Here is a 22,809-nt window from a genome sequence, read left to right as displayed (position 1 = left end):
GGAGGGCACCGGGACCACCCGGACCTGTGCTGGGGCGGGCGCCAGGGCCGAGGTGCGTAGGGGAGAGGGTGGGGTGCAGGGCTCGGCCTTTGCCCGCCGGAGCTGTGGGGGTGTTGAGGGGCCTTAACCCGTCCCGGGCAGGGCTGAGGCGGCCGCCTGACCTGCCTTTTGCCTTGCAGGAGCTACGAGGCTCAGATACGGAACTACCAAGGGAGTGACCCGCTGGAGCCGTGGGACAGGTCAGCCCGCCCCCTGGCTCGGGTGTCGGCGTCGCTGCTGGTGGCACGGCAGGGCTGTAACTTGCTTGAGTGTGTTGTTTCAGGTACATGCAGTGGGTGGAAGGATGTCTCCCCCTTCAAGAAAAACAAAACCGGTTGCCCGGTCTCCTGGAGCAGCTTGTGAAGGTGTTCGTGAGTGACAAGAGGTACCACCAAGATCCAAGATTTGTTAACTACTGCATTAAGCTGGTAGGTACATGGTTTTGGGGTAATTAAGCGATCCTAAAAAATTAAAGTCGTCCCACCGTTCTGTAGTTCTGTGACTGCAGAGAGCTGTGGGAGGAAAAGTAGCCCACAGGGATGTGGTGTGGAATTCAGATGTACTGCTCTCTGCAGGAGCTCTGAGAGCTTTTCAGTCTTGCTGAAGGATAGCATATTTTTTTGAAGCTGTGTTATTAAGCTGTTTAGCTTGTGAGAGGTATCTTATCTACCAACTGGTTTTACCTTTAGAAAAGAATGCTTTTCTGTCATGGTAACTAATAAATCGTTATTGGGTTTTTGCCTGCAACTTCCCTGGATCTTTTTGAAAGTGCCTATGGCTTCTGCATCTTTCTCTTATTCAGGCAGAGTTCATCACTTCTCCTTGCCTGTATTTTGACTACCTATATGGAGAGGGAATTGGTGCAAAGGCATCTAACTTCTATGTTGCTTGGGCTCAGCAGCTTGTAAAGGAAGGCAATGTGCAGTGTGCAGGAGCTGTCCTTCAAAAAGCACTTCACAACCAGGCACAGCCACAAGAGAGCCTGCAACAACTGTACTGGTAATTCTGATTGTCTTTTACGTGTTGAGCTATTCAGGTAGCGTACTTTTTTTGCTGTTTTTTTTTTTTTTCTTGTGTGCATATGTCCTGTGCTGTAGCAGAGGTAGACTAACAATTATTTTTGTTAAAGGCAGGCATAAGCTTAACAGTAATTCTTCACCATTCAATATTTGTTGGGTGTATTGAGAAAAACTGTAGCAGCGTGTCTTCAGTGATGTAGGGCCCAGAAAGAAACCTCCTTAATTGATTCATTTCCTGTCTGTTTTCTGTTAAGTTGATCCAAACTATAAAGATGCATAGCCTGGCCTGCTTCAGGCAGCCTACCTTGGAAATACTGTGTGATAGCTTAATTCCTTGGAAGATCAAGCAATTTGGCCATGCTCATAACACCTGGCTTTTCAAGTTAGGGACATCTGTATGCTTTCCAGAGTGTATTAACTGGCTGTAGCTCACCCTATAGCTGCCTGTGCTTCTATTGACACTGTCAGTTGAATGCGTACTTCAGCTGCTGCATGTTTTGCAACCTCTTTGATTTTGGTTTGTGGCCATAGCTGGAACTGCAGTGAAATCAAACATCAGTTCCTGATCTGAGCTGGACTTTTTAGTTCACCTTGGGGATATGTTGACAATAATAACATATATCCAGTTTCTTGTGCTTACCACACAATATGTAGCTGAGAGCGGGTGTCTGTTGGAGTTTAGCACTAGAGCTGTTGGAAGCACTAGAATTGGTGCTTATCGTGATGGTATGTGTTCCCTCTGGTGATGAAAAAACAAGAACCCAGCTTCCATATACTGTTGCCTATTGGAGGCTTTTTTTATTTTGTGAGTGTGAAGCTAACAGGATGTGTCCGTATACAGTAATAAGTGTCCTGTAAGTAACTCACATTTTTTAATGTTACATTTCATAGCATGATGACTGTACAAGGAAATCAAATGTTCCTGGGGAGGAGGGAGGAATGAGGGAAAGGTGACTTACTGATAATAACTGACATTTCTTGCAATTCAGCTGGCTGCAGAATTATGATCCTCAGAATCCTCCTTTGCAAGGTGAGGCTAAAGATATCTGCCTGTGAGCTGTAGCTCAATTAGATGAATCTTTTACCTCAATCAGTGAATTTTGTCAGTGAAGAAAGTAATTTTTGTGTAGCAACCGATATTTATTCCCCACCCCCATTTTCCTGGCCATATTTAAAATTCTTAAGGAGCGTGTATTCAAAATGAGGTATTAATTTTCCAATGCTTAAAGTTAATAGAAGTTCATAAATGAGAAAATTATTTCTACTCATTAATGCAGACCTATATTATCTGTCCCAGGTGCTGCTGTTATAAAGCCACTTCAAACTTCTCATGCTGCAAATCAAATGGCTCCGCGAAAAGGTGTTTCAAATCTTGATGACCCAGTGTACACTTGCAAAAATCAGGTAAATGACTTAATAAGCCACTTAGATGTTGTGGGAAAAATGTGGAGCCCTCACATAAAGTTTAGATTGATGAGCTTGACTGAATAAGAAAGATAAAATATATTAACTACATCTGATGGAGCTCAAAAATGTTACTGATGTTTTTATGCTGTAAGCATCACATCTTCATAGAAATGTCTCAACTGGGAAGCATTGGGACACACTTTTGAGACACTTGACATGTTTCCAGAACCACAGGCAAAGAGCAATCCATCCAGCTGGTTAGCATTCTTTGGAGGAATAATGTTATCAATAGATTCTGTGCCAGTCATGCTTCTAGGGAGATGCTGACACTGAATTTTGGTGAAATTCAAGTTACTTCTTAAATACCCTCTCTAGGAATTAATAGAAGATAATGCCAGAAGAAGAAGAGAAGTTTCCGGGCTGGTCCTCAGTGGGATGGTAGCTTCTTATAGAAGTCAGTCTGTTGAGCTGGGAAATGACTAGGAGCTCACTTTATCATAGTTCATGAGCCCCTCTGTAGCTTGCCAAGTTAGCTTGTCTCTAGCAAGTTCCAGCTGAGGGTTCTGTTCATACTTCATGGAGATCTTGAGGTAACTTTACAGTCCAAATCCTGTCACCCTGTAGTCATCTTACTTCACCCCTTCCCCACAATAAAACAACAAAAAAAGGAAACTATACTTCTTGTAACTCAGCTGAGTACCAGAACGCAGCACTCTTGTTCTTCTGAGGTTTGGCAAAGCTAGTTACAGTTCTTCACAGTCTTTCTGGCACAGTCAGATGAAAGGTGAACAGGGGGTGAAATTAAAGACTGAAAGATTATGGGTGGGAAACTGATGTAACCTTTCTTAACTTGGTCCTGTTTTCTAAAGTGCTCATGACTCTTTCAGTTTGATATTGCCTGCAAACACTGAAAGATATCTTGGATGATGGAACAGAGCTTAAAACTTACTGCCTGTTCCTTAGCCCTGAGGTTGGATAGCTTGTCAAAGAAAGAAATTGGGTAGGGCCATCCAGTCTGTTCTTAACAAACCCAAGTGATCTGTAACTTATGCTCCTGTTTTTTGGAATAGAAATTACCTGTTCAACTAGTCCCAGTGTCCTTCTGGACTGCAGTTTCCAGAACTACGTCTGTCTCAGTTCTCTGGGATCTTGTTTGTCTGCCAAAAGCTCTCAGAGAAGACAGCAAACTGTTATATGGTTAATTCTTCAGGATGAACTTCCTCAGGCTCTGATGACTTGTAGGGCTCTCTTTCTGAACTGTTCTTGCCATGCACATGGTCTGAATTGTCATCTCTTCAATTAGAATTAAATATTAGGGGCTTTGTGGTTGCTGGTCTTGTCAAAATGGGTGGTTAACTATAATATTGGAATTCTTTCTTTCTCATTTTTTATTTCCCCTGTCCTGCGTTAGGGTCCTGATTCTGCTGGTACTCAGTCCTGCTCTTCTGGTGGAAAAGAAGTGTAAGTTTTTGGGTTGGTTTTTTTTTTTTTTAAAAGTCACACTGTAGGAAAATTAACATGCTCACAGAATAAATCCAATAAACTTGAATAGAACTTTTTCTTATTTTCCCTCACAGAAAGTATGTTACTTACATCTCCAAATCTGAAGTTCTCCCTAAGTCATCATCCACTGTTGTTGAATGTGAGCAGGTTGCAATGTATGACAAAAACCTACTCATATGTGAAGGGTCTGAACTTTCATTTGAGGAGCTAAGAGCCAAGAGATACTTCAAGAAATACGAGCGCCTCAGAAGACAGCAAGAATGGGGTATTCTTCTCTTTCCATCTAGCTATTTCAGAAATATTCTTGAAAAACTAATACTTGGCTGCATTCATTCTTTTGAACCTCTCTACTGAAGCCTGAAAACTTTCTCAAAGCCCAAGTTGGCATCCCAATATAGAAACAGGGTGGGGTGACCTTGGAAGCATCGGGTAAGATGCCACATGACTGACATCGATATTTACTGTTTAAGCTCATCCCTTGGGTTTGTCTTTTGAAACCTAGGTTGTCACAGTGGTGTTCCCTCTGAGGAAACAGGAGGAAAGTGTGAGCAACTCTGATCTGTATTAGCTACCCTGATGTGAGCTCTAGCTGTGGCTCTCTGCCACCTGTAATTCAAGATAGAGAGTGTCTTGGTTCCTATTGGTAGGCTTAATCAGAAAGAGCCCACAGTATGCTTTAAACTGTCACACGCTTACGTATGATGCCACAGTTTGTCCAAGTCAATTAAAGGCATGCTGCAGCTAAGAGAGCAGCACTCCATCTTCACCTGGCCTTGGCAAATGCAGCTGTGGGATGCCCCTTGTATAGTCAGCGATGGCATGCTTGTAGCTGGGATGGTCTCAAGGAAAAGTTTGTCATTAGAGTTAATACTTTTATTTGCTGAAGGATGACATTTTGGAGAAAAAGCAGGTGGGTTTTCAAACAGATAAGTCCTAGGGAAGCAAAACCAAAACTGAGTGCAAATAAAGAGCAGCTGCTCAGAAGCAAGTTAGTTGTGTATCTGACCATTTACAGGAGGGGGGGAAAATTGCCAGGGGATGTTGCTGGATGAAAGAATTACTTATCTCATTGGGTAAAGGAAGAAATGGATAAATTGTAGTCAGTCGAAAAGGGAGAGAGGTTCAGTGGGAGGAAAGATGCTAATGCATTTTTAAAACAAGTGGTTGAGTCTGGCAGCACAAGTGCACACCAGCTGAGAGGTAGACTAGCCTGTGAACTAAAAGGCAATGAGGGCTGCTGCTGGTTGCCAGGCCAGTGCTGAGATAGTGTTGTGTGGCCCTCCCTTGAGGGATCAGGACTGAGAGGTTAGACACTGAGTCCTGTGGGAAATACCTGCTTCTCCCAAACTTATGCCTCTAGATCCTAGTGTCATCCTGCAGTTGCACAGACTACATATATTTAAAATTTTAAAATTCAAGTAGCTTGTAGTCACTGTGTTGAGAAACTCATTTAGATACTGATTAACTGTTTCACTTAATAACATTGTTTAATCCTTAGAAGAAGAAGAGAGAGACTCCATAAGGAAAAAAGAGTCAGCTGTCCTTGAACTGCAAGCCCTGCAGCAGAAGCTGGAGCAGCTCACCCAGCTCACCAAAAGTTTGGAGGAAACTAGACTGGAACCAGCACCAGCATCTACATCATCAGCTGAACCAAGTAAGACAGTGGTAAGTATGTACTGTGATCAATAGGAGCAGTCTTCATGAACTTATCTCACAAAATTTAACCATCCTTTAGACAGCAACCAGAGGAGATTGTTAACCAGGTCTGGATGTTCAGGCTGCAGTGCCTGACTAGTATAGATACCTGGCATAACTTTAAATACTTCATGACATATATTTTAATTCTTAAACCGAAAAGTTTGGTTTTGCTTCTCCGCAATTTACTTTTAGTTGCATATGAAAGGTCTTTTCTGCATGAAAAATCATTCTAGTTCTGCAGAAATAAAAGGGAAAATGGCAATGGCTATACTTTTAGGGGGGTGTTTGAGTGTAAAAGATCATTTCTCATCTCTGAAGGTGCATCCACATGTGACACCCCATGCAGCTCTACAGCAGAACTGGATGGCATCTTGTCAAAGTTCAGATCTGCAAAATGCCCAACGTCTGGTGCCAGACCAGCCTCAATCAAGTACTTTATCATCCACTGCTCTTACACTGCAGTCAGTGAAACCCGCTGGCCACCAGATGACATCAACCTCCATGTGGGAAGTAACACATAAGAAGGATGCAGTCAAAACTCGGCTAGAGCTTGGAGAACTCCAGAACAGTTTGTTACACCCTCCATTTGATAATATTGCAGCTCAGGAAGGGGCACATCCTGATGCAGCTCTTAACTGGAGCACTGGAGAACAGTACGTATAAACAGGCTAATTCTTGGCTCTGCAAATTGTGCAGTCTTCAGTATCTACACTTCAGCTGAGAATTAACTAAAAAAAAAAAGTCTCTTTCTCTTCTGAAAAGAAATCTGAAGTAGCTTGTGGAAACCAATATTTAGACATAGATCGAACTTACAGTCCTCATTTCAGTTTTTAATTCCTTTAACCCTGTGTTGTAGTTTTAATAACTAAGAGGAAATTCAGTGTGTAACTGAAGTAATTATTCAGTATTGCTGTCCCTGGCATGCCTGAAATAAACAGGATATGCTTAGTGCATGCAGATCCCATATGTTACATCTTGGCCACAGAGGTCTCCAGAGAAGAAAAAAGCACTTGCATTTATCTTCTGTACTCTTGCTTCTGTGACTTGGCTAGCACAGGAAACAAAATTCAGGGGCAGAGGGAGAAACCTAGGTTGGCAGACAAGCATGGCTGAGTGAGTAGGCTTGGCCAACAAGAGGAAATGGAACCAGTTGTTATTCACTCATATTATGAAGTTATTTGGAGGCAAACTGTATCCAAAAAGTATTTGATGCCTGCATTTTAACCTTTTTTAAAGGACTCTGCTGCCCTTCAGGTTTTATACCTATTGGCAACTGTGTGAGAAACTTTCGGGGGGGGGGGGGGGGGGCAGTTTCTAATAATATTCTAAAGGATCTCTCACTTGCTTCGTTTGTGTGACTAAAAAGAGTCATTCATGGGAGAAAAACATAGGATAACTAGTTGTTGTCTCTCTAGGATGTTTCCTGTGTTCTAGGCTGGGAAAGGCCTCCATACTGCTTAGAGTGCAGTACTGCTAAGTTCTGACCTGAAGCTGGAATTTAAATAAATAGCTTTTATTTCAAGCTAATGTTCTTAATCTTTCCTTTGAAGGCACCCTAACAAGAAAGCTGGTAGACTAACTACTTCTGTGGACATGAAAGAAGGTAGTAAGCCCAGTTTTGATAAAGACTAGTGCTATTGGTATCACTGTTACTGGCTGGGGATCAATAGCATACGGCTAGTTCCAACCCTAGCTAAGCTTTTTTACTTTCCTAACTCCATCCCTGCATGTTTGGGCAGTGTCCCTATATCCCTTCCATGGAGCCAGTCCCTGTTTCCACCTTCTGTGTAACTCCTTTTTGTTTGAGCTGGGTCGGGAGGACTGTTTGTCCGTGCTGGCTTCCTGCCTGCTTGACTCTCTGTGACAGAATGGGTTGCTCCTGTGAATTGAAGATGGAGTCTTCAGGGGCCACCCAGCTGTCCAAGGTCCCTCTTGCCTTTCAGGGCAGTCTCCCTTGGGAGCCTGCCAAGCAGATCTCTGAACAAGTCAAAATCTGCTTTCCCCAAAATTCTGGGTTGTCATTTTGCTACTCATCTTGTGTACTTTTCTCACTAATGCTTTGCTAGCTACCGAAATGTTAATAAACAATCCCAGGCTACTTCAGAAATGATCTTGCTGTGCTCTTTTCTAGCATCTAGAGTTGGAAATTCTTCCTTTGCTTCTGGAAATGCTTCTCAAGCTACCCCAAACACCTCGCTGAGAGGAGCAATGCAGGCAACACCTTTCAAAGTGCAACCTTCACCTACAGTTCATACGAAGGAAGCATTGGGTAAGCGTCTGGAATAACATGCTAGTTTCACTGGAGTTAATGGGATCTTGCCTGGTGATTTTAGTGGAGCCAAATATACAAGGAGGCTATCTAGTGATGGGCATGTGCACCATTCAATCAAAGAGGAAAGTAAAATTAAATTGGTACTCTTCCTTTGCAATTTTCTGGATGACCCAAAACTTTTGACCAGAAACAGATGCTTTAATAACATCCCAGCAGCCACATCCTGTAAACTGCCAGATAAGTCACTGCTGATACACCTGCCAGGCTTCTTTGGGCAGCATGTTCTCTGAGCTGCTCTTGTCAGTACTGTCAGGGACTCCTGTTTCCGAGATGAAGACCTACAACAGACTAATGTGGAAGAACATTAGGAAGTTAGTAAGTCAACTCTGGTTGATGTTAAGCTTCCCCCAAAGCTGAAACAAGGGTGACTTATGCAAAAGGTCTTTGATTATTTAACAGACATTGTCAATTCTAAGCATTGCTTTTTCAAAATACTAAAAGGGAAATTGCAGTTGTTTCTGATGTCAGATGTGGAGTAATAATATCCTGATGCTGTTTTATCCCTTTTGTACTCTTCTGCGATGTTCTTCTGTTTTGACAGTAAGCCCATTAACTGCTACCATGTAGCAAGCTGCTGCAGCTGAATATGTATCTGTAAAAATAATGAATGAAAAAACCCTTGTGATATTCATTAGTTTTCCAAATATCTAAGAAGATAAAGGAGAATTTGCTCCTTTAGGAGAACTTTTAAATCTCATCTTGGAGAAGAACTGGGGGGGGGGAAAAAAGGCCATGGCACCAGCAAGTATGTGTTGGCCAAGTCAGATCTTCCTGTGTTTGTTCAGTTGTCTGAAGTGTTTAAATGCAATATGAAGGAATAATTGGTTATTGGCATTTGATAAATTATAAGAATACTATAAATAATTGGCATTTGACTACTACACAATGGAATAACTCCTGAAAATTTCTTTTACTGGGAGTGATATTCCTGTGGGGTTTGTTTTGGTTTGGTTTCTTAGGATTTCTCATGGATATGTTTCAAACACCCATCTTGCCTGAACCATCTACTCTTGAAGAGAGCGAGGAGCAATTTGAAGTCTTTTGCAGAAAAAGTGGTATGTACTATTTATTTTTTTGGTCCATTATACTTCACTCCTTTATTTCCCATTTACCCCTCCCATGAGTCCTGATAATTTTGAGATAAGTAGTTGTTTGAGTAGGTGTGAAGAAGCAACTTTCCTGATAATTTAATTTAATGACAAGTTCCAAATTTTGATACACAGTCTGAGAACAGCAGAAGCACTTTACTGTTAGCAAGCCTATTAATGTGTTCATTGGACATGTTGCTTCTCCCTAGAGACTTCTCTGGTATTTAAAACCTAACTTTGAAAAGGCCACAGCTGGTACTTCATATGAGTAAAGCTTTTTCTACAACATTTTGCAGGCTGGGTTTTAGTCTCTGAATTGCCACCTTATTGTAACAGTTAAAGTTGTCTGAAAACCAGGCAGTAGCAGTGGCTTGCAAAAGATATTTCACAACCGGTCAGATGCAGCCAAGAAGGCTTCTGTACTCTGGCCAGTCTTGGTTTTGAGATGGAAGTATCTTCCCCATTTCCAAAAGGAGACATGATTTGAGTGGCAATTCTGAGGATGCACCTGGTCTAGCTAGATGCAGCCATGACCATCAGTTGTCTGGTTAGGGGTGAAAATGTGACTGTATATATAATCATTATTGGGTGAAGATAATATTGGTTATCTCTTATTTTTAAGAGCCTGATGGAAGCCTGAAAACTAATGTCATTGCCCCTGTTATGCCTGCATTTTCTATCTTTGAAGATGAGAATGAAAAAGAGAACAGTGGGTAAGGAGGAAAAAAATAACAGCTGAGTTCAGTTTATTAAGAATTACATATAGGATTGATTCTATTACATGTAATTTTGCTGTGACTGTATTTGCAGTATCAGGATTGGTTTGAATACAATCACTAGCAGCTGTGTGGAAGTGGCATGAGAAAGTTGTAGTTGCTTCTCTGTGGAATTGCGCAACTTTCCTGTTTGGATAGTGTGTTCGAGATGCTTAATTTTTCTGGAAAACTGTGGATAGCTTGTTTCTTTGAGCTACTGCAACTTCTCTAAGTATCTGCAAATGGGATTCTTTAAACAAATTTTACAAAATAAAAATTAAAACCAACAGGTTTTTGTTACAGTCAGTCTGCCTGGGAAAGTTTCTGGGGAAAAGCTATTCTAAACTACCTGTTTTGTCAGGATCCCACAGCATAAAAACAAGCCAGAAGAGCCCAGAACTACTGGAGAACGTCCCTTGACTGACTGTACAGCAAGTACAGAAGTGAGTGTTTGGTCTTATTGCAAGGATTAGCCTTGAAAATGGGTTACGTAGTTATAGGGGATATCGGAGGTGGTTGTATTTACCTTTGTTCTATCCCAATCCTTCAGTATTCTTATGAATGATACCTAGCTGATGTCTAGATACCCTTTCCCATTTCCTGCCAATGGGATGAACTTTTAGTTGTTAATTTTCACAAAACTTCCAGGAACTTGACAGTAGAGATCTCTATCCCTAGAACAAATCGTACTGCAGTTGATGTGTGGATTTGGCATCTGTTTGAGGGAGGAAGAGGGAGCAAGGGGCACTTAATGTTCTAATAACCACCTAACAGTTTTCATAGCCAAGGAGATCCATAAAACTTTAGGCTGCTTGGATTACATGGTCACCATGTAATGAGATGGGCTTTTTCAGACACTTATAGCAATTTTTTATTGTCTAACATTTTGCTGTAGTATTTATTATTGCCAACATTCAGGTCTGATACAAAACTATGTAAACCTGTGATTTAGGTTATATTGACATTCCTTTATTTTTTTAATATTGTAAGTTGGCACATGCAGGTTCACCATTATCGAAACTGACTGCAGAGGCTGCTGGTAGGTTACAGTGCAGCTCTGGCAGGGTAGTTTTGATGGCTTAGTTTTAAATCTTCACATTTTTTTTCCCATCTAGGATGAAACAGGGACACCAGAGTTCTTGAGGGATGATTATACAGTGTGGAATGTACCAAGTAATACTAAAACTTTAGGTCCCAGTCCAAACAACACAAGAGACTTTGCACGAGCTGCCCAGCTTGTATCAACACCATTTAATTACCTGTCAGCACATCCGCGACAAGCTTTGGGCAACAAAGGTAAAATAACGAATATTTGAGGTTGAGAGCATCTAATTCAGTACTACGTAACTCCATTTCTGTGCCCTGGTTACATCGCAGGCCTGGCCGAATACCGCATAGGTATGGCTCCCACTGCTGCCACTTCCAAGTACGCATGCCTTGCAGAACAGCAGCTGGGAGTGTGGGCTGACCCGGTGCATAAGGTTCCAAGAATTTTTAATTGGGGGATAAGAGAAGCTTTGACTGTGCTGTCAAACTGCTATTCTGAACTGTTCCAAGGGGTTATAAATAGTCAAAAAATTGACTGAAGTCCTAGCACCTTCTTCTTCTGGGGGCACCTTTATGCTTGTCTGCTCCTCTTTAGTCTCAAATACACTCCCTAAAGAAATCAAACTGTTGTCTTTACTTACATATTTTAAAATAGGCTTATTCAGTTCTAGCTTTTGTGATACCTTAGCAGCTTTCACAGCTGCAGTGCGACTTAACCTTCTTGTCTTGGTAAGAATACTCTAAATGTGCTTGCCTTTGGGGAGAATAAACATTTTCTATTGTTGCTATTCCCTTTGTTCAGCCTATGGGGATGACTTGTCACAAATGGATTTGGAGTTTTCTGAAGAACTGCACAAGCAGACAAAAACTAAGAAGCTAAGGTATGTCGTGACTTGCTGAGATTTTCAAGGCTTGAGAGTGCTGGGCAAAGCTATGCCAGAGCAGGCAGGTCTGCTATACTGCTCTCGTTGCAAGTTTTTGAAGTAATCTAGAGCTGACGTATTTGTCTGACTGCTTAGCATACATCTCAGCACTGTGTGGTGTTAAATGAACCTGGGTATGGTGATAATGCCCCAAAAATGCTCCTATGACTTAAGTTTTCTGATACGTTTAAATTGAAAGTTAACTGTCCAGACAGTTTTAATGGCTGTGTATGTAAAACTACTGATTTCTTTTCAATATTGGCTGAACTTGTTGGCCGATGAACTTGAAAGTTATTAGACTATGGGTAACATGATACGACCAAATCTTATTTTCTTAAGAAATGTCCATTTTATTCATCTTTGTTGGCTATAGCCAAGGTTGCAAGCACAGACATTTGACACATTTGCTTACTGAAGATGCAAAAATACCATGGCAGTACTGTCAATTAATAAAATTTTGTTTTAAATATGTAGCCCTGCTCTTGCAGAACAAGGAGAGCTCCAAGGAAATGTCTTGAAACAAGGAAATGGAATTCAAGGAATTGCTACAGCTGCTTCTCAAAGATTACAGGAGCAGACTGCCACGACCAGAACTGAATATTCCTCATCTGTTGGGGTGGACAAAGTTTCCCATGAAAAGCTGTCTGGTGCTGGCCAGGACAGGACAGCCTGGAGTGTTAGACCTGCAGGTACAGAGCATTGCCTACAGTTTTCTTCTGTCAAGTCTGAGACCGGAGCAGCGTCGTGTTCTTGCAGCAGTGCTTTGTTCCAACATGAAAGTGGTCACTGCAGTAAGCAAACTGTCTTGTGGCTTCTGCAAGGAGATTGCTGCATATGTACAAGTGATGTAAGGAAGGACAAGTGTGGGTTGTAACTGTATTACATGATGCCAAAGATATTCAGAAGTACAGGAGTACTTGGGAGCACCTAAGGGTTCTTTGCTAGTTGAGGCTCAAATAGTATATATATTTCAGAAACATCTGTTTTCAACTTGTGATTAAAAAAAAATTTCTGGGCAACTTTAATGGAAGGCATAGGTATAAAAGCTGGTTTGTCAAAATTAAGGAATACTTAACTTACCCCTCTCTGATTTTTGTGTTGTGGGTTGTTTTGTTTGTTTTTTTAAATCAGTGACACTCATTCAAGTATAAGATTGTGTTACCCTTTTGAAATTATGGTTTTCTTATAGCTTAAATATTTTTCTTCTTTCCATGAAGTCCTTGTTGAGAACCCTTGGGATAAAGAATTAATTTGCAAATTCTTATCAGAGCTTCCTAAACCACTCCACACCTATGCCAACTACTTTGAATGGAAATCTACTCTTCCGTCCATCAAACTGAAGGCTGAATTCCCACTGGGTAAGAGCTACTTAAAATATTTCACTTTAAAGGATTTCTTGAAGTTTTTCTGGGAACCTCTGAACTATTTTTCTAATTCAGTTTGCTTGCATGTATACCCAGATAGCTTCCAGATTAAACCTCAGATTTGAAATTAGACCTGGGGCATTTTTGTCTTTTATAGCATAAGGATTTTTGATTAGGCATTCTGAGTAGGGAATTTTCCTAGTTTTCCTCTCCTAGTAATCTGTGACACAACTCTCAAACTTAGTATAGAACAGGAGCCATCCTGTGTCAACAAAATCCGTATGACAGTTAATTGCAACATACTTGTATGACTTAAAAATTAGTGTTTACTTTTTCAAGGAATGCACTTTGGAATTTGATTACTTCCAGGGAGTCAGACTAAAACAGAAACACTGATTTTTAGTGTGTGGCACTTCACAGCACTCTTGTTCTCAAGAGTGAGTACAGGCTCTCTTCTATGGAAAGGCTGCCTAGGAAGAAGAGACTTGTAAAGAAAGACTAGCACTAGGGTTGAAGCAACAACTGATATAGGCTGGTGATTTTTTTCTTTTTTCCCTTTTTTTTTTTCTTTTCTTTTGGAGTAGTGATGTCTCTTCTGTGAAGTTTGCAAGCAGGACTTAATGTTGTTAATCTCTTAAAGGTTCCAGCTCATTCCATGTGGACTGCTTGGTTGGAGAGGGAGCTTTTGCTCAAGTCTATCAGGCTTCCATTCTGGATGCAAGTAACCCTAGAAACAATCAGAAAGTAACATTCAAGGTAAGTAGTGTTGATTCAGAATAGCTCTGCTGGAAAATTCATGAGTCTTATAGTAATATTACCTACCCTGGGTGGATTCTGCTGAGTTTTCTTATCTATAAATATGAAGTAAAGCATATTGGTCTATCCTCAAAGCCTTGTTCAGGTTGAGTGCCGTGATGTCTGATTCACTCTACATGGGATGTTTTTTATCCTCTTAACTTGACTTGCCTCTTCATCTTTACAAAATAGTCACAAGTATCCTAAGTAAGGAGTAAGAGCTACAGCCAGGCTGTCTTTCTCCACTGAACAAAGGCAGCTACTTGTGTGAGTGTTCTTAGTCCACAGCAAATAAAAATATGTGTAGATTGATGATAAAATTGGGGCCACTCCTTGTTCCAGATACATGCCCACTAGCTTTCCACAAGCATTTTTGCACTTTGTGCAGCCAGCCTGTTTGGTGGCAGCTGGCTATTGCATAGACTTTGCTGGGTGATAACTCTCTATTGCAGTTTATTAATAAACACACTTGTCTTGATGGTGCTTGTAGGTTGTGTGGCTCCCTCTCTGCTCTGCCCTATCTTCTTCCAGGCTGCTTCAGTGCAGGAATGAGCAACAGATGATAGCATGTGTTTACATCAGAACCACTGCCAAAAGGAAAGTCTGTGCAACTGTGAGGTCAGCTTAGCCCAAGAGGGTTGTACTAGGTCATGCGCCCCTGCATCTGCTGCTGGCTGAGAGGGGACATGTACAGTTACTACAGTCTGGATGAAACATGCTTATGTGATTGAGTTGACATACACACACCCTTAGCTTTTCCACATGAGATCTATTTTTGGAACCTTTTTATGGCTCTCCTCTGCAACATTTAATTTTTCAGAAAAAAAACCCCAAACTTGTTAACACCTTAACTGAGAGCTTTCTAGTATGTCAAGGTGGCTTAAGTTTTTTGTTGGGTTTTTTTCTGAGCATCAGGTATTCAACGTAGTGGGGGTAATAGGAGGGAAAGGAATTGGAAAGGTTTTCTTGTTTTGACTTCAAAAGCCTTCTGTCTTACACAAAGTGTCTGTTGCCAGCAGAAACATCAATGTTGCAGAAAGGCTGACATTTTAAATAACACAAAAGAGTGTATAAGCCAGAATGGAATTGTGGTGTGTAACTGAAGTATTTATTCAAGAGGATTAATCATTAAGTGTATCGACCTGAGGTTAATTGCTGTAGATACAAGTATTCTATTTGGTCAAGAGGAAAAATGCCTAGTCTGCCATTAAAAAACAACAACAACAAAAAAAACAACTTGAGAAGAACTTCTGCTTTTAATGCTGATAGATTTTTTTTTTCCTAGTAAATTAACTTTTTGGTATCAGGTCCAGAAGCCTGCCAACCCTTGGGAGTTCTATATAGCAACGCAACTGGTAGAAAGGCTCAATCCAAGTATACACCATCTCTACATCCACTTTTATTCAGCTCATTTCTTTCAAAATGGAAGCATTTTGGTTGGTGAGCTCTACAACTACGGAACATTGCTGGTAAGTGTGATCAGCTTGTGCTCTGGATCATCTATATTCTTTCTGGAGTGCTATCACATTACAATATTCAGATATCTCCTCTACTCCCCACTTTATGGACCTTCACTGTGAACATATTCTGTGTTTATCAACATGGACTTGTAATCTGTATCAAGTTGTTTCTGCATAGCTGATGGTTCTTTGCTATCTTTTCGTTTACAGAATGCCATAAACATTTACAAAAGGCTTCCTGAAAAGGTGATGCCTCAAGCCCTCGTAGTCTACTTTGCTGTAAAAATTCTTTATATGGTGGAAGAGCTCCACAGCTGCAAAATCATTCATGGTGACATTAAACCTGACAATTTCATACTTGGAGAAAGGCCAGTATTTACTTTTGCTACCTGAGATGCCAGCATATCATGATATCATAGCCTTGATACTAATGTGATCACTTCTTGTTGTCATGGTTGAAGGTTTCTGGACAATGATACATGTGACATAGATGGTCTCTCTCATGGCTTGACACTCATTGACTTGGGCCAGAGTATAGACATGAAACTCTTTCCTGAAGGAACAGCATTTACTGCAAAGTGTGAAACGTCTGGATTTCAGTGTATTGAAATGCTGACACAGAAACCGTGGAACTACCAGGTATGAGATTGCATAGACAGCCTGAATGTTTGGAGCTTACTGCATGCGTCTGGCTTGAATAAATGGAGTATAGAAATATTAGACTTTTGCATTAGAGTTCTAGCTTCAGCTCATTGCTTTAAAAATGCAGTCCTGAACCCTCTTCTTACAGAGCTTGCCCTGTTGGCTCCACAAAGTGTTTTTAAGCTAATTTTTAGTGGTCTCGATAGGTTTTTAATATGAAACTTTTTAATGCTTTGTTTAGACAGACTACTTTGGCATTGCAGCAACAGTCTACTGCATGCTCTTTGGTACCTACATGCAAGTGAAGAATGAAAACGGTATCTGGAAGCCTGAGGGAGCCTTCAGAAGGTTGGTGTCAAAAATGTTTTCAAAACCTTCCCTTGTCTAGAAAGATGCGTCATTAGTACCGGGCTTGTTTGAGGTTAGTTTCTGTACAACTTTCAGCGTTGCTTGCATGCGTTTCTTGATGCCATAAAACCTGTGGGTGTTCAGTGCATGGGAAATGCTTTATAGAATTCACTGACTTAAGCACCGGATCACCAGTGCACGTGGTGAATTGCACGGCATCCTCAGCTACTTGCTGCCTGGAAAGAGGAAACAACAACTAATGAGGAAAAATCCCACCGGTTCACTAAGCAGCACACCACAACGGAAGCTGCCTTGTGTTACAGCGATGTCTGCAGCTACTCCAGCCTCTGACTGGGGGAGGGAGCAGGGTAGATATGGGAAACAGTATTTTAACAGCTTGAATTTAGAAATTATTTTGATGCATTCTTGTTCCTTTGCAGGCTTGCCAATGCTGACCTGTGGAAAGAGTTCTTTGAGAGCATGCTAAACATCCCCAACTGCCACAGCCTGCCTTCTCTAGGAGTTTTGCGCAAAAGGCTGAAGGACTTATTTTGCAGGTTGTATGCAAAGGAAATAAAGTTCCTTCGGAACAGACTTGTTGTGTTGCTCATAGAACACAAACGGTCACGAAAATAAGCCTTTAGTTTGCACAGTTGCTGAGCACTGTCATTTTGTTGATGTGAAATCTTTTTGTAATAACTCGTTTTAAAAATAAATGTTATTGGGGTTAACTTCAGGAATGATAACTTTCATCTTTCTGTGCCTTTGTGGAAAAAAATTACGCTAACGTTACTTGTTAATTTAACTTGTCCAGTCTGGGAGGCAAGGGCATGCTGGAGACTGTAGACAGTTGTCATAATATTGCATGTTTCTAAAGGGGAAAAGAAGCTGGTGAGAAGTAGTGTACAGATGAAGTAATTGCTTTCAACCTCCCCTGGGATTTTTGAAAAAGTTCATCGAGGCATTCATGTCGAAGGGACCTTGGGAACTCTGCGGCTCTGACCTGAAAGCAAGGTCAATGCTGCGTTCAGACCAACTACGCTGGCAGCCCTTAGCTCTCGTATAGAGGCTAGGAAGTGTACAGGTGATAAATGCAGTCCAGCCAGGTGAAGGGCAGCCTGATTTTGGAAATGTAAAGCATATGTGAGGTGTTGAGGATTCATTTTCCCAACATGAAAAATGGTGAACAGAGCCTTTGGGGAAGAGTGAGTTGTTGGAAATGGGAATGTAATTCCAGACTGAGACTCCACCACTGTGGAAGACTGCCGTATCTCTTCAAAGAGAAGTGAAGAGAGCATTTGGAAGTGAAACAGCATGTATGTAATGTGGGCTACAAGAGTGTGAACTCATATAGCTTTCTACACCTGATCAGGGAAAAACCCGTTGTCAGTGTGTGTAAGGAGGACAGGTTTTCTGTAGGTCTCTCTTCTCCCAAAAAAGCCACTGCAGATAATTGATGAATATGAGGAAACGCTGTTCTGAGTCTGTGATGAGACGAATGTGCAGATGAGCAACAGCACTCAGAGGGCTGCTATTGCAGTTCTTTGAGGTTTGGGGCTCCTACATTCACAGCCCCTCCCCCTCTACCCTTGCTCTTAGGAGCTTCTGGGCTGAAACAAACAGGTTCACAGGTTAGATTTAGATTGGATAGGACTGAAGTCACACTTGCTGCCTGTGTTATGTTCACTTCTGACCAGCACAACACAATTATTAGAGATGAGAGGGAAATCAAGAGGCAAGTGTCTCTCCTGACTGGAATCAAAATGGTGGTTTTCTGTTAGTTGTTATGTTTTGTTTTCCTTTATTCTGGCAGAATATTTAGAAAATACTCTGGGAAAATGCCAGGAAAGAGTTCCTTTAAAAGTGTTCCCTATTCTTTTTTATCTGTTTTTATGTTTCTTAATTACAGCCGCCATAGACCAGCATGCTGAATCGTTGCTGCATATGCAAGTCACAAACTTGAGTTTGCATGAACTTGGCTTGGCTTTATAGCTGTTTTGTCAAATGTTAAATGTCAAAATAACTTGAATTACCTGAATTATACAAACTCCAAAGAAATCTAGCCGGCACTTGGAACACACCAGCTCCACAGCAGCGTCTGTACTGGTCTGTGTTCCTTGACTTGGGAGGAAAGGCTGTGCTCTCTCAGCTGAGAACGGACATTGCTTCTTCAGAGCAACATCCCCGTTGACTCACACAAAGCAAACCTCTCAGGTGGAGGTTTCCTCTGCTTGCCTTGCTTCAAAGCAAAACGTGCTTGCTGTGTTTATTCTTGCAGCTGAACATTTAAAAGGATACCGAGAGTAGGTGGACATGGCTGATAGGTACCATGAAGAGTGGATGGCACCTCTCAAGCTCCCTTTGCCATGGAGCAAGTTGTTGTTTTTTTTTTCTTTCATCCTTCAGTATTGCTAAGCTGAGATGTGCTGCTATAACTAGTCTGTGTGACTTTTTCTCTGGAGTCACAACTGCGATCGCTTTGGAGGGCTTCCTACCTGGACCTGACCTGCCTTCACCCTCTTCTGGGACTTCCATTTGGTGGCAAAATCTCCCCAGCTGCCCCATCTGGGGAGGAGCTGTGCCAGTGGTATGTGCCAGGGAGCTGGGGCTGCCAGTGGCAGGTGCTCCTGTGGCTGCTTGCCCAAAATTGGCACTGCAGCTTATTGTGGCTGCTGATCGATCAGTCTCAGGGAATAAATAAGTATGGGGCTTAGCTCCTCGCAGGCTGGGGGGTGCTCTGCATTAATGCCTTACAAATGGTGAATAATGGATGGCTGGTGGTGCAGCATGCTGCTGAGCAACCAGGATTGCTGGGACGATCCCAGCACAGAGACCTTCCTCCTCCCTGTGGATGGATAAAATGGGGAGCCATAACCAGAAGTTATGGGACCTGGGGTAATTTGGAAAGAAGATAACGTACGGAGGAGAGGAGAACCAGCAGCACTGCATGGGGAAGTTAGTGCTCAATCTGTGTGCAGCATGCAAATATACAGCATTTCGACTTTGTCAGCTTGGCTTTGCTGCCTGTAAATCCTCCTCACTCAAATTGCATGCGAGTGATGTGCAGACTTAATCTACTGAGAAGCCGAGAGCGCTCTGACAGCGGCGTGCTTCGGAGGGGCTCCAGAGGAGTTTGCAGCCTGTGGGATACCATTATCCTCATGCTGCTCACAGTCATATTCATGCAGTGCCCTGGTTTATAATCCTGTGAAACAAATAGAAAAAAGGATGTTTTATCAGCAGAGGCCCAGGGGGAGGTGAGGGCATTAATTTTATTTGTGCATCTATCCACAGGAGGGAGACAAACAACAGACTTTCATAAATCTCACTGTATTTCAGGGTTATTTTTCTTCTGCTTACATTGTTCAACTTGAAAAAGGGCTGGCAGTTGGGTAGGTAAGCTAAGCCCAGGCCAGCTGCTACAGCCCTGGATGCTGAGGAAGGGCAGGGATGCCAGGCTCACCGCAAGCAGCGACCGATGGGCTTGGTTTTTGGAGGGTTTGCTGTTCTGGCTCGGGGGCCGCAGAGGGGAAGACGGCTGCACAGCGAGCTGGAATCTCGGGCTGCTCTGCCTGCAGAAGTACTGGAACCGCTTCTTTGGTTGTTTTCAAAAATCCAACTGCACTGTACAAAAGCCTGTATCAGCGGGAGGGGCGTTGACCCCACCGAATGTGTCATTTTGGGTAATTTGCTGTTACGCTGTTTATCTTCTCCCGGGTCTCGCGTCAGGCTCTTGCTCTTCTCCCTGCTGCTGGCAGCAAACTGGCCCCAGACCTATGCCTCCCCTTAGGATGCGGTGCTGTGTGCTCAGGCTCCGCAGCTGCCTGTCCGCCTGCCTGCAGTTTCGAGAGACCTGGCAGCACTGCTCCTTCCTTGCTTTGGGCAAACCTTTCCCATGTCATGCAGCAACGTGGGATGTTTCCTTCCAGCAGCAGGGAGCATCTCCTTGCAGCTGGGGCGCCTCTACCTGCCTTTATGGCAAATAACTCTCAGATTACCCTTTAGTGCAGCCTCCTTTGCCTCTTGTTAGGCTTTCTGTGGCATATGGAGAAGCCTTCAGGTTTGATACGATGCAGCTGGTTAACAAGTCAGCTGTAGCAAGTTGCACCCTGAGGCAGATCAGCTGGAGAAACCTCCTTGTAGCTGGTAGAAATATAAACATTCAGGGCTCGGGTTGCTTTTTCTTTCCCCCTTCTTCCTTCGTTTAATTTTCTTACAAGCTGAGCTGGAGCCAGCTGTTCTCCATCCAAGCAAAAATGTCTGCGAGGCTCAAGTTTTTATATATATATATATTTACTTCCTCTGCTCATAACGCAGCATCATGCGCTGCTCCAAAAAGTGCTCCGCACGTGCGGAGCACTTTTTGGAGCAGCGCATGATGCTGCGTTATGAGCACAATGGAATTTTTACCCACGTGTTTGCCCCTAATTAATGCTAATTTCTGCCTGCTTCACCTTTGGGTAGTGATTTTTATTTCGGCTGCAGCTGTGGAACAGGTATGTCCCTGCCAGCTGTGCTGCCAGCCGGGCGGGAGGTTCTGCAGCTTAAATGTCAGCCCCCCTGCAAAGGGAGAAGGAGCTCGCGTGGGTGTAGGAGTTTCACATCGTTATATATGGTAGATAGGTGCTAACTATAACTTGCCGTGCATCCCTCTTTGCTTGGCAAGCATCCCATCTGCCTGCAAGCACTGCTCCTGCTCAATGGCTAAGAGCATCGCAGGGAAGCCGGGCATGGGTGTGAGCTCTGAGGATGCACCAAGTGGGATTTTTGTTTGTAATCACCTTGATTTTATTGTTCTGGGCTCTTGGTTTTGCTACAAATCATTATAGCTGAGCCCCGGAGAGGAGCGGAGGTCTGAGATGCGGTAGCTGGTGGGAATGGCTGAAGGGATGCTGCCTGTCCATGCTGGTGCAGGGTCAGGTTCAGGCTGCCCGTGCCCTGTTATTTTCCATTAAATAGCCTTAAAGAGAAACCCCTGCACCAGGCACCTGTTCCTACCATCCCCTTGCACAAGCATCCTATGGGGAAGCAGGACAGATAAAGGGTAAAGAGGGGCTGGGTGGCGTGACGGCCATGGGAATGGGTCCACGATAAGACCACCTGGGCGGGGTGGAGGGTCCTATTTTCTAACCGATTTTAGAATGAGCTGCTAAAAAAGAGCTTAGAAAAAAACAACAACACAAAAACCCAAAGCCCCAGCTGGCGATGGTGATATTTCCTCCTCGGCGCACACTGAATCCACGCTGATGAAAATCTCTAGGTATCCCCAGAGTCGTCCTTTAGAGATAACTCATCTTGGGGCCTCCACCACCCACACGGAGAGGAGAGATTTCCTGGTGCGTGGGTGGCTTGCTTTTTCTTCTGCAGAAAACCCAAGTTTACTCACTTTTTACCCTTTGCCTTGGTGGCGAGTCGGGGTCTGGGGCTTGCTCTCTCCCAGATCCTCCATCCCTCGCTGGTGGCAACCCATCCCCAAGTAGCCCTGGCCGAGCCTGTCCTGCTGGCAACACCTCTCCACCAGCGCTCGGCAGAGGCCAAATTTCTTAACTGCGGTTTTTAAGGCATTAAAAAAATGTTTGAGGTTGTTCAAAGTTGCAGGCACCTCACTAGTTAGTTAGATGCACGCTAACGAAGCAGCGGTCCTGGTTCCCATAGAGGCAAGGCATTAAAGTCACCCAAGGCAACGTCACTGAGCCCATTAGGGACAACAAATAACTTCACTTACCTGGAAATAACTATTAATTGGGTAACAAATTAACTTGGGCCAGCAATGAATCAAAGTGACAGCCCCCCGGGGGATGCCCCAGCCCTGGCCCAGGGACAACTTGAGTCACAACGGGACAGTTCTCAGCCACCACTGTCTCCAGAAGAGGCTGGTGCTGCTGAGGGACCGTCCCTTGGTCCGTCACCACATCACCATCACCACTGCGGACAGGTGAAGAATAGTGACATCCCGCGTAGAGATGGTTTAGGTGTTTCTTTCTCAAACATATATATGTATTTTTTAAAAAACCCACCCTATTTTTTTAATATATATATATATAACCTTTGCATGTTCAGAGTAGCGACTAGGGCCAGGGAGCAAGCGGGTGGAGGAGTAATGGTTCTATTTTGTTTGTTTTGTTTTTTTAATTCAGTGGCTCATTGCTCACCTGGGGTGTGGAAGACCCCGGTCCCTGCCCAGCACGGAGGATGTGGACCCAAGGTGCAGGGAAGGCAATTGCCCGGTCACTCCAACAGAGCCACCCTTTGGTTGGGAGAGGGGTTGGGATGGGCAGGGTTCGGGGCTTTTCGGCGCTGGTGACGTCACCCGCAGGTGTCTGAGCCCGGTGGCAGCTCTGTGCACGTCCCATGGCTGCTCTCACCACATCTGTGCCCAGCTGCCTGCC

General features: G+C 43.1%; 1 protein-coding gene across 1 annotated transcript; it reads left to right on the top strand.

The window, feature by feature from the left end:
- Positions 1-133: 133 nt before the first annotated feature.
- On the top strand, positions 134-17,141 carry BUB1 (BUB1 mitotic checkpoint serine/threonine kinase). The gene is made up of 24 exons (XM_049800980.1): positions 134-239; positions 323-467; positions 842-1,038; positions 2,048-2,088; positions 2,356-2,462; positions 3,877-3,926; positions 4,043-4,233; positions 5,467-5,633; positions 5,985-6,319; positions 7,217-7,269; positions 7,798-7,935; positions 8,958-9,053; positions 9,709-9,799; positions 10,203-10,284; positions 10,957-11,137; positions 11,691-11,769; positions 12,286-12,500; positions 13,029-13,169; positions 13,816-13,931; positions 15,278-15,439; positions 15,641-15,798; positions 15,892-16,069; positions 16,314-16,420; positions 16,861-17,141. Exons 2-24 carry the CDS (start codon positions 327-329, stop codon positions 17,054-17,056), a joined length of 3,222 nt encoding a protein of 1,073 aa, XP_049656937.1. The 5' UTR covers positions 134-239; positions 323-326; the 3' UTR covers positions 17,057-17,141.
- Positions 17,142-22,809: the final 5,668 nt, after the last annotated feature.

Source organism: Accipiter gentilis, chromosome 5 (genome assembly GCF_929443795.1).
Source record: "Accipiter gentilis chromosome 5, bAccGen1.1, whole genome shotgun sequence".
In the NCBI taxonomy this organism is placed as follows: domain Eukaryota; kingdom Metazoa; phylum Chordata; class Aves; order Accipitriformes; family Accipitridae; genus Astur; species Astur gentilis.
The sequence above is the reverse complement of the archived record's forward strand: the minus strand, read 5'-3'. Positions and strand labels throughout refer to the sequence as shown.